A 13,345-nucleotide genomic window follows, 5' to 3' on the forward strand; every position below is an offset into this window, starting at 1 on the left:
ACGCTGCCCAACTTTTCGAAACTCCCACTCTGATTGGCCAGCTGGCCAAGTTAATATTGGTCACGAATAGTCAACCAATTAAAGCGTGTGTTGAAACCACTCTTACCATAACCCGAATCTTACCATAACCCGAGGCTTCATGAGCCGCTGTAAACAGTATGATATCTATGCTAACAACTATGCTGTCGCTATTGAAAGTCAGAAAAAAAATTTGTCCTTGCAGTGGAAAAAAAAATAGCGTCTCTTCAACATAGCAAAATCACTTAAAGGTGGAGTAAGCGATATTTCAAAAACGCTGTTGAACATTGTTGATATTTGAAATCAACCCTAACAAACACACCCTCTCTTCATTGCTCCACCTCCAAAACTCACTCTCCAATCCTAACCTGCTCCGAATCGGTCTCGACCCCCCGATCCCTTGCAAGCGTCACTAACAATGATGCTAAACATCGCATTCACGAGCAGTCGTCAGCGCGACTCTGACTAACTAGCCTCAGTTATGCACGAAATACAAGAGAGGATAGCAATTTGTACTGTATTTTTGTTCTAAACAGGTTTTAATTATTCATATTTCTTTTGATTAATTTATTTAAAGCACTTTGAATTACCATTGTGTATGAAATGTGCTATATTAATAAACTAACCTTGCCTTGCCTTGTTTATCATAGCAGATGTGCAAAAAAAAAATGCGTCATGAAAATTAAAGCGTAGATGATGAACGAATGACAAGAAAGCTCAAAATCTGAACGTACAGTACACAATAGTACTCGCAAACAAGAGTTGGTTGTTAGTTGCCAACAGCACAGCAGCTCCACACACACAATGACACTCAAACCCAGTGTTACGAATCAAAGCAACATCCGCGTCTGTTTTCAGGCCTTCCCACTTCTCTCTCTCCAGCGCTGCAAAGCTTTTAATATTAACACGGGTCCTAAAGCTCTTGCCCAGTCATAACCCTTCATTTTCCAGTGATTTCTTCTAAGCTTTTCTCTTTTGTATTGTGTCTCATCTCTATTTCTGCAGTCTTTCTTCAAATCTCCCTCTTGCTCGTTCTCTCTCCTCCACTGTCGTACGCCCCCAAATGCTGATTGGCTACACGCGTTTGTTGTTGTTTGTTAGTGTGTCGGTCTGACTAACTTCCGAACAGCGTTTTTCAAATATCGTTTACCTCTTTGAGGGCGGGTCAAAGCAGCTAGTAGATGGGCATTATGCAAATGTGTAATATGTTGATGTAGCAAAGTCAAGAAAATAATGGCAAGACTACAATCAAGCGGTTTCAGGCAGTTGTTTTCTGTTGAAGAGATTCACTCCCTTTGGCGTGAAATTTATAACTTTGCAGAGCACAAGCTATTATATTACACACTAAAGGAAAGGTAAAATAAGGGAGCATCCCTTTTCTCTGGTTATTTGAAGTTAAAGGACTGGTTCAGTCCACATGTAAACTGTGATGTGCTCTGCGTCAGGTCTTGGCCTGGACCCTGTGAACGGATTCGTGTCATTAGGCTCTGGCTGTTTCCCCATCAAGGTTGTAGAGTCGTCCTGCTGGCTCGCAGGCGGTGAAGTTCACGGAGATCTCTGTTCTTCCGCCAGCTCTCGCTCAGGTGTGAGGAGCCCGTGGCTGTGTTTGTTTGTGGGACAGGACTGATGACCTTACTGGCTCCAGAAACCTTCAGTGGAGCCAAGAGTCAAGGGCACCACGGCAAAAGCTACGGCTGCATCGTTATATCACAGTCTTCGAGGTTTTGGGGGATCGTTGAAGGTTGACCCAACAATGAGAATTCTGTCATTATCAACACACAATTGTTACTGTTTATACTATAGAAAGCATTTAGTTTAAAGGACAAAAGGGGTCCTTAAAAGGACCATGAGCATTGACTGTGCTGTATTCCCTGTAACCTGAAGCCATGTGTTAGATTAAAACTTGAACATGCGTCATGCCTGGTTTGACAGTACCCAAATGGCATTGGTTCTCATGTGTCTTGTGACCAATCAAAATGCACATTGGTTTAGACCTGTATTAACCCCTTAAGCGGCACCCCCTATTTTTTAATAGACATGAAAATGCACATTCTGAACTTAAATGGTTGTAATTCAGGAATGCTTTGGAATATAGATGAAGATTGGTCTTGTTTTAAAGAAGACATTTGGCAGATTTTTGCAGAAGTGAAACAGAAAAGAGTTTATGAAAATGTACAATGTTAAACATTTTATTATTCATATTTTATATAAAATATATATTTTCAAAACATGGAGGACCCTAAAAATGCAAAAAAATAAAAGCCAAAAATCTGAACAAGTTGTGTTTCAAATTGTAGGTTGATATCTCAAAAAATAAGCGTTCAGTGAGATTTAGTTTGGGCGCAGTACCACACTTCACCACTAGTGGACATTACTGCCCATATAAGGGCGCCTCCATTTCCATATGTTGTTTAAGTGATCTGAACCATTATTTTTACAATTTTCATACAATTTATGAAGTAAACATCCTATTCAGAAGTATAGGATGGTTTGGCAAAAGTTTGGCAGATTTTGAAATGAATTAAACCTCTAAGAAACACAAGATCACCACATATGTGCATTATAGCTCGCTGCCACATCACTAATGCTGAATCTATTATTTTTTTTCTTTATATTTAAAACATTTTCAGACCTTTTTTTTCTAAAATAATTGAACGGATGCTATCTTTTGAACTCTTGGCATGAAAACAAACTGAGGTTTCTACCATTCTTTCATGATTTTTCATGTTCATCACTATTTCAAAATAAAGGTCTGAACACGCCTTAGGAGTATCAACATATTATTGTTGCGAATTGATCAATTACGGCTCCTCTGTAATTTATTTTGAAAATCAGTCACCAAATATGTAAACTAGAGATTGTAAGCTTTCAAATTATATATAGTTTGTCAAGATTAGTTTAGGTTTAGGATATTACTGTTTTAAATATGTAATGGCTGTGGAATATAAGGGGTTAAGATGTGTTTTGGTCGATCGGATCACAAGTGGACGACACTAAATACAGGTGTAAACTGGGTCTAAAAGGTTTTGAGCTTGTCCAGTTTCCACCACTTCCAGAGGTAGTTGAAAACTCATTCGACCGGATTGCTTTCGTAGTCTAAACGCTCATGTGAATGTGTTCGAACAGACACAGAAGACCGTCTGCTCTCCGTCTACTGACCTAATGCGTGAACATTATGGGAAGAGCTCTAGTCAGACAGGGTTTAAACTCTATCGGCTGGAGACCCAAGTTTGGTTTGAAGATGAGAAACGTACCAAACACAATGTTCTCTCACCTTTCCTGATTTCTAACACACACTCGCAGCGTTCGGCTGGTCTCGCGGCTGCCAGAGCAGAAACTGAAGATGCTTCTCTCCGTGTGTATTGCCATCATTTCTGGGCACGTTTAATCGTCCATTAGATTGAAAGATTTGAAAAAACACACATTTACCCGTCCATAGACCCTGCCCTCAAGGAAATCAGGACAGAAGTGGATAAAAGTGGACAAAAGAGATGGATTAAGTAAATGGAAATGTCTCCCTCATCTACTTGTGATACGATTGAAAAACGCACACGCATCTTAATAGCAAGTGGAAGCAGGGCCTTTGATAACTAGAATATTTTTTAACAACTGAAATTTTGTTTTCCAAAAAAAAAAAAACTCTGCAGAAACCATAATGCATGAGTCATGGAAACTACTTTTATGGTTCTTTTCATTCTTTTTTGGGCTTGACAGCGCCTAGTCACTGTCGACTGGTGTTCTGCACAACATCTCATTTCAGAAGACATGAGGGTTAATAAATGGTGACAGAAGTTACATTTTTGGCTGAACAAGTGGCTCTGTCTAGAATAGTGTTATTGCTCACTTGTTCTCTGCTCTTGCCATGCACGTTCCTTCATGATCTTCTGCTCGGGAACTCTGTGATATTATTTCCATTTCATAGCATGATCTGAATTTGCGAATCATCATTGTGTGCAAGCAGGCATACAATTCCCACACATGGGAAAAGGGTGACTATCTTTTTTGCCTTTTTAATTTGCATTAATTAAATAATTTTTTCTCAAAAACTGCCCCATTTTCTATCGAGCTGCTGTGAGTGAGTGGAGGCGGGGACTAATTTGCATCAGGGGCGCAACTACCCAGTGTTTGAGGGGTATGCAGCAACAAATTATTTCATAATTAGTTTTGTACTAATTTCTATACTTTACATGAAAGATGTGATTGGGCCAGCCCAGTGTCAATCAAGAAACGAACCAATGGGCCGCTGATCTACGTATTTCATGAAAAATGTCAGGAAAAAATTTACTTTTTTTATTATTTTGACCAATGGATTACACCAGCACTAACCCAGCGCTGCCGATTTAAGCAAAAACAAAACCAAAAAAATGAATGCGCCGCCGATGTACGAGTTTTATGGGCCGTTTTTTCAACAACAAAAAAAGGATTAGATGTATCGTCCCAAAAAGCACCGGGAATCTCCCCGTACACACACTCTAGCCTGTTAGTCCTTTAAAAGGTTATATAACATTGAGGAAATGCAGAAATTATTTAGAAACGCACAACAGCAGCTCACATATACATTTTTTAAGAAAAAAAAAAAAATAATGTATTTTTTTTACCATCGCTTAGTTTGGCGCTCCCCTTGGTGCTGCGCCCCTATGCGCCGCAAATAACGCATACCCACTTTTTGCGCCACTGATTTGCATATTCATGCATCCGCGTATAATAAATGAAGCAAGGGTGTAGTAGGGTTACATTCAAATTGGGATTTTTATTTTATTTTATATATATATATATATATATATATATGTATTTTTGATAATCAAAGATGAGTTTTAACAACAAGTGACACATTAAACTGAACATGAAATTTTTAAGTAGAAAGACTGGAATAGTATTTTACTATTTTGCGTACGACAATAATCTTTGCTTCGTTTACAACTTAAAAAAAATCTCTTTTTTACAGTGAGTGAGATTTTTCTTTAAAGTGAATCACGAGGACTCATCACTGAGGATCATGAATGAGAAAACGATGTCCCTGAAGTGAACACTGTGCACGCTTCACTAAAGGCCACTAAGTCTGAGGTCTGAGGTGAAGGTTGCTGGGCCAGAGAGTCATCCGAGATGCACAGGAGGTCCGAGTTATGTTGGGATTTGCCCATGTGTGATTCCCGTTGGCCAGCGTACAGTAGGAAGCACATCAAAGACTGTCAGTCGCTTCATGTGGAAACATCCATCAATGTGGAGTGTCTTTGTCACTTAAGACAGAGTAAATGGAGAGAGGAGCTCACCTGAGGGACGATATACGGCCCCTGCGCTCTTCTTACATGGATTGTAAACTGTTATTGATTCTCTTTCCTGTAGGTTGTGACACTCGGGAAGAACAGTCGGGGTTACCATTACGTTATTGCCAATCTGGTGAGTTTCAGCATCTTCACACACTTACTAAAGAAGAGAGAAATAATGCAAGTTCATTGGCAAATAATAATGGTCAAGAATATGAAAAGATAGTATTTATTAAACATCCAGTGCAAAGCATGAATTATAAATTTTTTTGATTGTCAACAAAATGTTTGATGCAAAAATATTGGTGTAATAATCAAGTAAAATATAATTATATATATTTGGTTACACTTTTTTTTAGGTGTCATTGTTACAGTGTAATTATATATTTAAGTACGGAGTAATATTAAGCAACTTACTCTTGGGTTAGGATATAGGATTTGGTTGAGGGATAGTTGCATGTAATTATGCATAATTTACTGTTATTACTATGGTAAGAACATGTAACAAGGACACTGTAAAATAAAGTGTTACCATATCTTTCAACATACCGTAGATGCAAGTGCATTTAAACTTATCAATAATTGTTTTAAAACATTATTCTCCATTTCAATTTTTTTGAAGTAATGACTTTGAATCATTAATATCAGTTTTTGTGGGCAACCTTGAAATAACCTTGACATTATCTGATACTCACTTACATGTGGGGGTCACATTAGGATACTAATTATTGTTTTATGGTTTTCTTATATGTTTCTAATATGCACACTGTAAAAAAAAAATGTTGGTTTAACTTAAAAACGCAAGTTACCTTGTTGCCTTAAAATTTTGAGTTCGTTGTAATTATAAATTTGAGTTAATACAATGAAGAATAATGGTTTAATAAACAGAAACTCAAAGTAGTGTTATCTTAACACATTAGTTATCGAAGTTGATTTGACAAAAGATAAAAAGTTGTGATAACAAATCATGAAAATATTTTTTTACAGTGATATATATGTATATATGTAATACCTGTTTGTACTCCAGAAACCCCAGTGATTGGCCATATTACGCTTTTCCCCTTTTGGGTTTTTGAACCAGAAACATCAAGTTGTCAATCCAGAGATTTGACCACTTACACTCACTCTATACACAGAAGACCTTCAATTTCTACAAAAACATGATTTTTTTGTTATATGTATCCTAACTCTCCTTTGTTCCCCTTCATCTCTTTCCACAGGGCTTCACCAACATCAGTCTGGACAAGGTGTTTCTCGGCGGAGCAAACATTAGCGGCTTCCAGATCATCAATCCTGAAAACTCAGTGGTACAGCAGTTTCTCCAGAGATGGGACCGTCTTGATGAAAGAGAGTTTCCTGAAGCTAGAAACACACCTCTGAAGGTCTGAAAGTACTTTTAAAAAAAAAACATAAAATCATTGTTTTTGGTCTCTTCTTCTTCTTCTGATCTTTGACTTTCTCTTTCTTTGCCTGTTTTCTTTATTTTTCCCCGTCCTGGCAACAGTCGATATATTGACATTCAGCCCGAGGTTCTGTTAAAGCTGAGGCTCAATTTACATCTAATTAAACAATGATCATGAGATGAATAGATTTCAAATGCCATTTAATTAAGGTTTTATTATGGATGGCTGGGTAAGAAATGACTGTGCTTTCATTGAACCAGTGAGCAGGCAAAGAAGCGTTTAAACACACCTGAATGTAAGAAAGAAAGAAAAAAGTCACTCAAAAATCAAAAGATTATATTTTCCATAAATAAAATGAAGCTTTTTTTAGGGGACCTCTACGGAAGAGGATTAGGGCCAAGCAATAATACAAAAATAAAACCATCTCGAGATTTAAAGTCATTATAATGCGATATTAAACTAGAGAAAAGAAAGTCGAAATAAAATCTTGAGAATAAACTCATTAAATATCGAGAATAACAACTTTATTCTCACGATTATTTCGACTTTTCTCGAAATTGAACGAGTTTTTTTCTCGAATTACAACGACTTTATTCTCGAAATTTAATGAGTTTATTCTCAAGATTGTATTTCGACTTTTTTTCTCTCGAAATGTAACGTTTAATTTTGCATTATAATGACTTGAATCTCGAGATGGTTTTATTTTTGTATTATTGCTTGGCCCTAATCCTCTTCCGTAGACCTCTAGACATTATTTTTATGGAAATTAAGTACATTTCACCTCAATGGGTCATTTTATTATTATTATTATTACATTTTGATTTATTCTGTAACACTTTATATATAATGCATTATAAAAAATATTTTCTCTCATGCCTTGTAATGCACCTGATAATGCATTGTATGATCTCATGAATAATTGTAACCACAGTTATAATACTTATGTTACGCGTTTAGTATAATGCATTAAAACACATGACAAGCAACCAATTTCAGAAGTAACAGTGAATCTGCAAATATTATGATGCATTTTAACTTTAGTTACAATTATTTATGAAAATATATAATGCATTATAACATCAATTATGAATATATTTATAATGCATTATGCATAAAGCCTTTAAGTGGTGTTACCATTTATTCAACAAAAAATGTACTGTTGAAATGTGCACATGCAGCCACACACACTCTGCTTGTGTGAAGTCTTTTCCGAGACAGTATTTTAATGAAGGCATCAGAAGGCATTTTGAATTGAGAATGTAAATGTGTAATGTATGTCTCCTTTGATGTTACCTTTGTTATATTGCATTTATTTTAGTCGCTGAATTTCGTGCTATAGTCGCTTTGAAGAGATTCAAAACAATGCAACAGTGTAGCTCACAGCAAATGAGCAGATGCCAGCTTGTTCTCTTTTCTTGGTTGAAATGGGATGTAATTACAGGTTGCACAACAATAGCAGCAAAACCCTGTAGAGTCTCACATAACTAAACATTTTACATATCTCTGTAATTAGAAACCTGGTTAACACTCTTTACATAGCAAGAAACAATGTGCAAGCTACATCCCTTTGCCAACTATGATTACATGCAGTAATGCATCGCAATTATCCTTCATTATGTACATCAACACACGCATGTGGCCCTGGAAGAGGGCAGCCTATTTTAACCCTCTTCAAAGTGTTTACTTATCGGTAATGTGTTTGCTTATGTGAAAGTGCTCCCACAAATAACTGTTAATGTGAGCTGCTTACCGGTTGCTGTGTACAGTACACTTCAGCGCTGTCTTACGACGCTATCCTGGTGATCGCGGAGGCGTTCCGGTACCTGCGCCGCCAGCGGGTCGACGTGTCCCGGCGAGGCAGTGCTGGAGACTGCCTGGCCAACCCTGCCGTCCCCTGGAGCCAAGGAATCGACATCGAGCGAGCGCTCAAAATGGTAAACTTTCCTTTACTCATGCAGGATTCGGAAGAGTCTTTCTTTTTTATGAAAATGACAATGGCTACGTTTACCCTAAATCACATTTGAAGTGACATAATTTCCTCGGTCTCATGGACTCGTGTGTGTGTCATTGCTTGTGTAGCACGAGCAGGGTTGCACAACTTTTGTTTCCATCGGACTGAATTCATTACGACTGATGAATCCGAACGTAGTGGGTTTCTCAAACCCGGTCCTGGAGGGCCACTGTCCGGCACAGTTTAGCTCCAACCCTGATCAAACACACCTGAACAAGCTCATCAATGTCTTCAGGATCACTAGAAACTCACAGCTAGGAGTGTTTGATCAGGGTTGGAGCTAAACTGTGCCGGACAGTGGCCCTCCAGGACCGAGTTTGAGAAACCCTGGTTTACATGAACATTTCCATTTCCAATCGTAGACCAAATGATTCAGTTCTGCTACTTGAAAACTTTCAAATGTATTCTTACGATTCAAAGCAGAATTGTTATTTTACGGGATTCTTTATTTTTGGGTCATTCCTACAGTTTGGTGGATTTTGGACTGTCTATCATGAAAACACACTGGAAAACACTCAGGCTAGTATAGCCAAATAATCCTGACCAAATATTTCTTCACATTTACATTTTATGGAGTCCGTCCACCCTGTTACATGACATGTTTACTTTACAGGGTGGATGAAGCCCATTATCTGCTAGAACAACATGCTAGCAGAAGAGTTACATTTTGGGTGAATTTGATGTATAATATATATTTTTTTAGGGCTGTCAAAAGATTAATCGTTATTAATCACATCCAAAATAAAAGTTTGTGTTTACATAATATATGTGTGTATAGCCTACTGTGTAGAATTATTATGTATAAATACACACACATTCACGTATATATTTAAGGAATAATTGCATTTATATACTGTATATACATTTATATAATTTATATTATATATAAATATAACTAATTTTTCTTAAATATATACATGATTGTGTGTGTTTTTATATATATAAATAATTATACACTTTACATATATTATGTAAACACAAACTTTTATGTTGGATGTGATTAATCGCGATTAATATTTTGACAGCCCTAATATTTTTATATAATATTTAATATAAATATCAACAACAATTTTCATGTCCGGTATTAATTGATACAACAGGGCAGACATGTTATGTTTTACGCAATATAATATAAGTCTTCTAAAAATCAGGAAAATATAGAAAATGTTTTGACTGTGTTAGGCACATGCAGACAGACAGATGATGCTCAGGAAAAAAACTAAACAAATGCAGAGTATAATAACAATTCAACAGGTAATCCATTCACAAACTCTAACGAGACCGGACGAACACTGAGTGACGGTGAGGAACTAAATGACGCACAGCTGTGAAGATGATTAGTGTCCATGGGAACTGATGATTGGCGGGAAACTCAAACAAAGGAGCACATGTGACTAATGAAAACAAACTAATAGTCCATGAAAAGGAGACTAAGAATAAACACAATTGAATAAGTGTAACAGACTGATTCTTACTTTGTTCATGGGCTGCGTTCCTTTCCACTTTTAGACACGCATTCGCAAACTTCCCCAACTTCCCCGCCGCCATTTTGAAGTGCGTTCGAGGGAAGTTTATTTGGACCAGGGGGGCAGTGTTCCGAAAGACATTGAAGCCGACCTGGGCGCCGCCATTGGCTAGCGGACCCCCACCTGCTGTTAGCATTCCATTGACTCCCATTCATTTTGGCGTCACTTTGACAGCAAATAACTTTACATCTGAGGCGTTTAAAGACACCGTTTGTCCATTGTTTATTTCTAAAGAAACACGAAAATGTATAAAAGGCTCCATTACCCTGTATCTTACGTTATGGCCCCGTAGAAGCAGTTTTTGTAAAAATAGGCTAACGATTGCGTCATAACCGCGCGACTCTGTCGCACAAGTCGAAAAATTACCGTATGGACAGGCAGAGAAGCTCGCAAGCAATCAGGAGGACGTGGAGGCATAAAGTCAAGGAGAAGCCCATAGAGAGTGATAAAGTTGCTCCCGCTGCTAGCTCATGGACAGCTAATACTCACGCTCTCCGTCTCTGCGAGATTCGGAAGGGAATGATTCAGATTTCTCTCCGCACAGCTACTAGAAGACCTACAGGTTGCTCACGTCACATATACGTCGTCAAGCTCAGTTTGAGCCTGCGCAGTTCGCCTGGCGATCAGGAAGTGAGTGCTTCTAATTGACTTCATTTCTCTCCGTTGAAACCTATGGGGTCGCTGTGTCCAGTTTATATACTGTCTATGATTTAGACAGACCCTCGTCCCCTCGATTTTGACCAAGGGAGCGAGTCTACTCTGATGTACACTTCAAGCTGCTCTATATCCCACAATTCAACTTGATTGTGACTTCACAGCAGATCGCGCTCAACTAAGGCTGTCCACACTTCATGTGGACTCGTGGCCTTTCCCATTCGTCATTTCAGCGCTCAGAAGTGTGCTCGCGAGCGCCGCCTCTGTGCCCTCGATGCGGACTTTGGCGAAGGCCGCACTTTCACACCCTCTACACGACTTACCTACCCAGGAATCATTGCGAAGTTGCGAACGGCCAATCAGATAAATGAGGGGAGGAGTTTCGTGGCTGTTTGACTTTGGGTCCCTGTCCCAAAATACACTGTGACGTGCCCCCGTGGCCAGCGCCCCGTCGGTCTGCACTTGCTGACCTCACCAAGTGTGAACTCGAAGGAGTGTGCCATGTGGGATCCAGCCAATAGTGTATGATATGTTAATTAAATATTTTGATAATTAATCACATAATAGTGTATCATATATTAATAATGTTGAGAATTAATCACATAATACTTGTAGCTTTCATAGTCAAAGTTTATATTATTGATATTTGTTTTGTTTGTGTAATTTTATATTTCTCCAAGCTCATATACCTATAGGATTTTATTTATATTCTCCAACAACTTATATGCATATAGAACAGTGCATGCAACAAATTTGTAAAGGTAAAAGGGGATTTAAATAATAAACCAGCTCAAGGGCTTAGTACATCTCATTTAAACCTCATTCACGAGTTCTGCCAGTAGTGGGCACTCGTGCACAGGTTACTTTAAAAATGTATTCCATTACAGTTACAAATTACTTCCTAAAAACAGTATTCAGAAACGTAATCCAAGTACTGCAATATGAAAGTATTGTAATCTGATTACTTTGGGATTACTTCAGTCAAATATTATAAAATAAAATAAAAACTTTTATTTATTAAGAATTTCACAGCCCCGAATATATATTTATGTAAAGGACTATACAGACATCTAGTGGCTACAGTGTGGTATTACAGTTTTTTTTTTTTTTTTTTTACTAACATGTACAAGGAAAAAATAAAAACACAACATTTAAAAATTCTACACACAATCTACATATTAGTTTATTTTACAATAGGCCTACATGTTGACTAAAGCCGTGATCTTTCTTAATTTGCCTGACTGAACTTGGCAGTGACAGCAAACATCCCGTTAAGTGAGAATAGATTAAGAAAGGACATTTTAGGTACAAAAAAAGCTACTCTCCAAATTTCTACAGATTCCAGCATCCATGAATCGAAAGCGTTTTTAGACGGCTGTTATTAGCGGGTGCACCAGCACACGCGAGTCATTACTGGCAACAGAACCAGGAACTCGCTTAATATAGTGTTATTATGCCAATACTGATTTATTTCGTTTTACATGAAACTATTGTGATCCTGAAAGTATTCCTCCTTTTTTCAAAATGTAACTATAATCTGATTACTAAGTTTTTTGACGTAACTAGAACGAATTACAGTTACTGGATTTTTGTATCCTGATTACATAACGCCGTTACATGTATTCTGCTACTCCCCAACCCTGCTCGTGCTACACAAGCAATGACACACACACGAGTCCATGAGACCGAGGAAATTATGTCACTTCAAATGTGATTTAGGGCAAATAGCACCAATGTAACAAGGTGGACTGGAGTTTGAAGGAAATAAACTAATTTAACAGTTTTAACACATAAAAAAAACAGGTATCACACCAAAAAAAAGTATGTCGAAGAGAATACATACAGTAAATGTGTATACTAATACTTAAAATTGCTTATTTAGAAATATATATGTAACCTTTATTTCAACATGAAGCTGAGAAAACATGATTGGGGACAGGGGAAGTTTGTCAAGTGCTTCAATTAATATTTGTATTCTTACAGTATGTACTAATCTTTAGGGATTTGTTGTGTTAATTGGGGTACATCTATACATGAAAAACCATGTGGCATGAAAGTTGACTAACATTTCATGTAAAATATGTAAGGAATAATTGACGACAGGCCGTTGAATTATTATAAAAATAATGCACACCCGAGGTGGTAATGCGGTCACGACGCGAAGCGGAGTGGCCGTTACACCTCGGGTGTGCATTATTTTTATAATAATTCAACGGTCTGGAGTCAATTATTCCGCTTATACTACAGTTACCACACCGCGAAATATTGTTCACATGATGTATTTCAAGACGTTTGTAAAGTTTTTGTCATTAAAACGCTCTTGTATGTAGGACTAATTTCTTGCGCATCTAAACCCATGCTCCGTTGCTAATTCCAAAACGTCATTTTAGAGTTAGTAACGGAGGTTTGAGCCGCTGATAGCAGACTAATGCTGGACACACACTTAACAACCAGAAACATTCTCTGACT

General features: G+C 37.6%; 1 protein-coding gene across 5 annotated transcripts in view; it reads left to right on the forward strand.

Annotated features, from left to right (window-relative positions):
• gria3b (glutamate receptor, ionotropic, AMPA 3b) overlaps positions 1-13,345 on the forward strand; it is a 170,133-nt gene that overhangs the window by 97,857 nt on the left and 58,931 nt on the right. For all 5 annotated transcript variants that reach the window (XR_013799696.1, XM_079630206.1, XM_079630207.1 and 2 more), the window contains exons 5-7: positions 5,362-5,415; positions 6,503-6,664; positions 8,452-8,619. Coding sequence is in view for 4 of the 5 variants with exons in the window: in XM_079630206.1 (XP_079486332.1) it covers positions 5,362-5,415; positions 6,503-6,664; positions 8,452-8,619 (384 nt within the window). In the remaining variant the exon portion in view is untranslated. The remainder of the gene's footprint in view (positions 1-5,361; positions 5,416-6,502; positions 6,665-8,451; positions 8,620-13,345) is intronic.

The sequence above is a fragment of the Phoxinus phoxinus genome (assembly GCF_949152265.1).
Source record: "Phoxinus phoxinus genome assembly, chromosome: 12".
In the NCBI taxonomy this organism is placed as follows: Eukaryota; Metazoa; Chordata; class Actinopteri; order Cypriniformes; family Leuciscidae; genus Phoxinus; species Phoxinus phoxinus.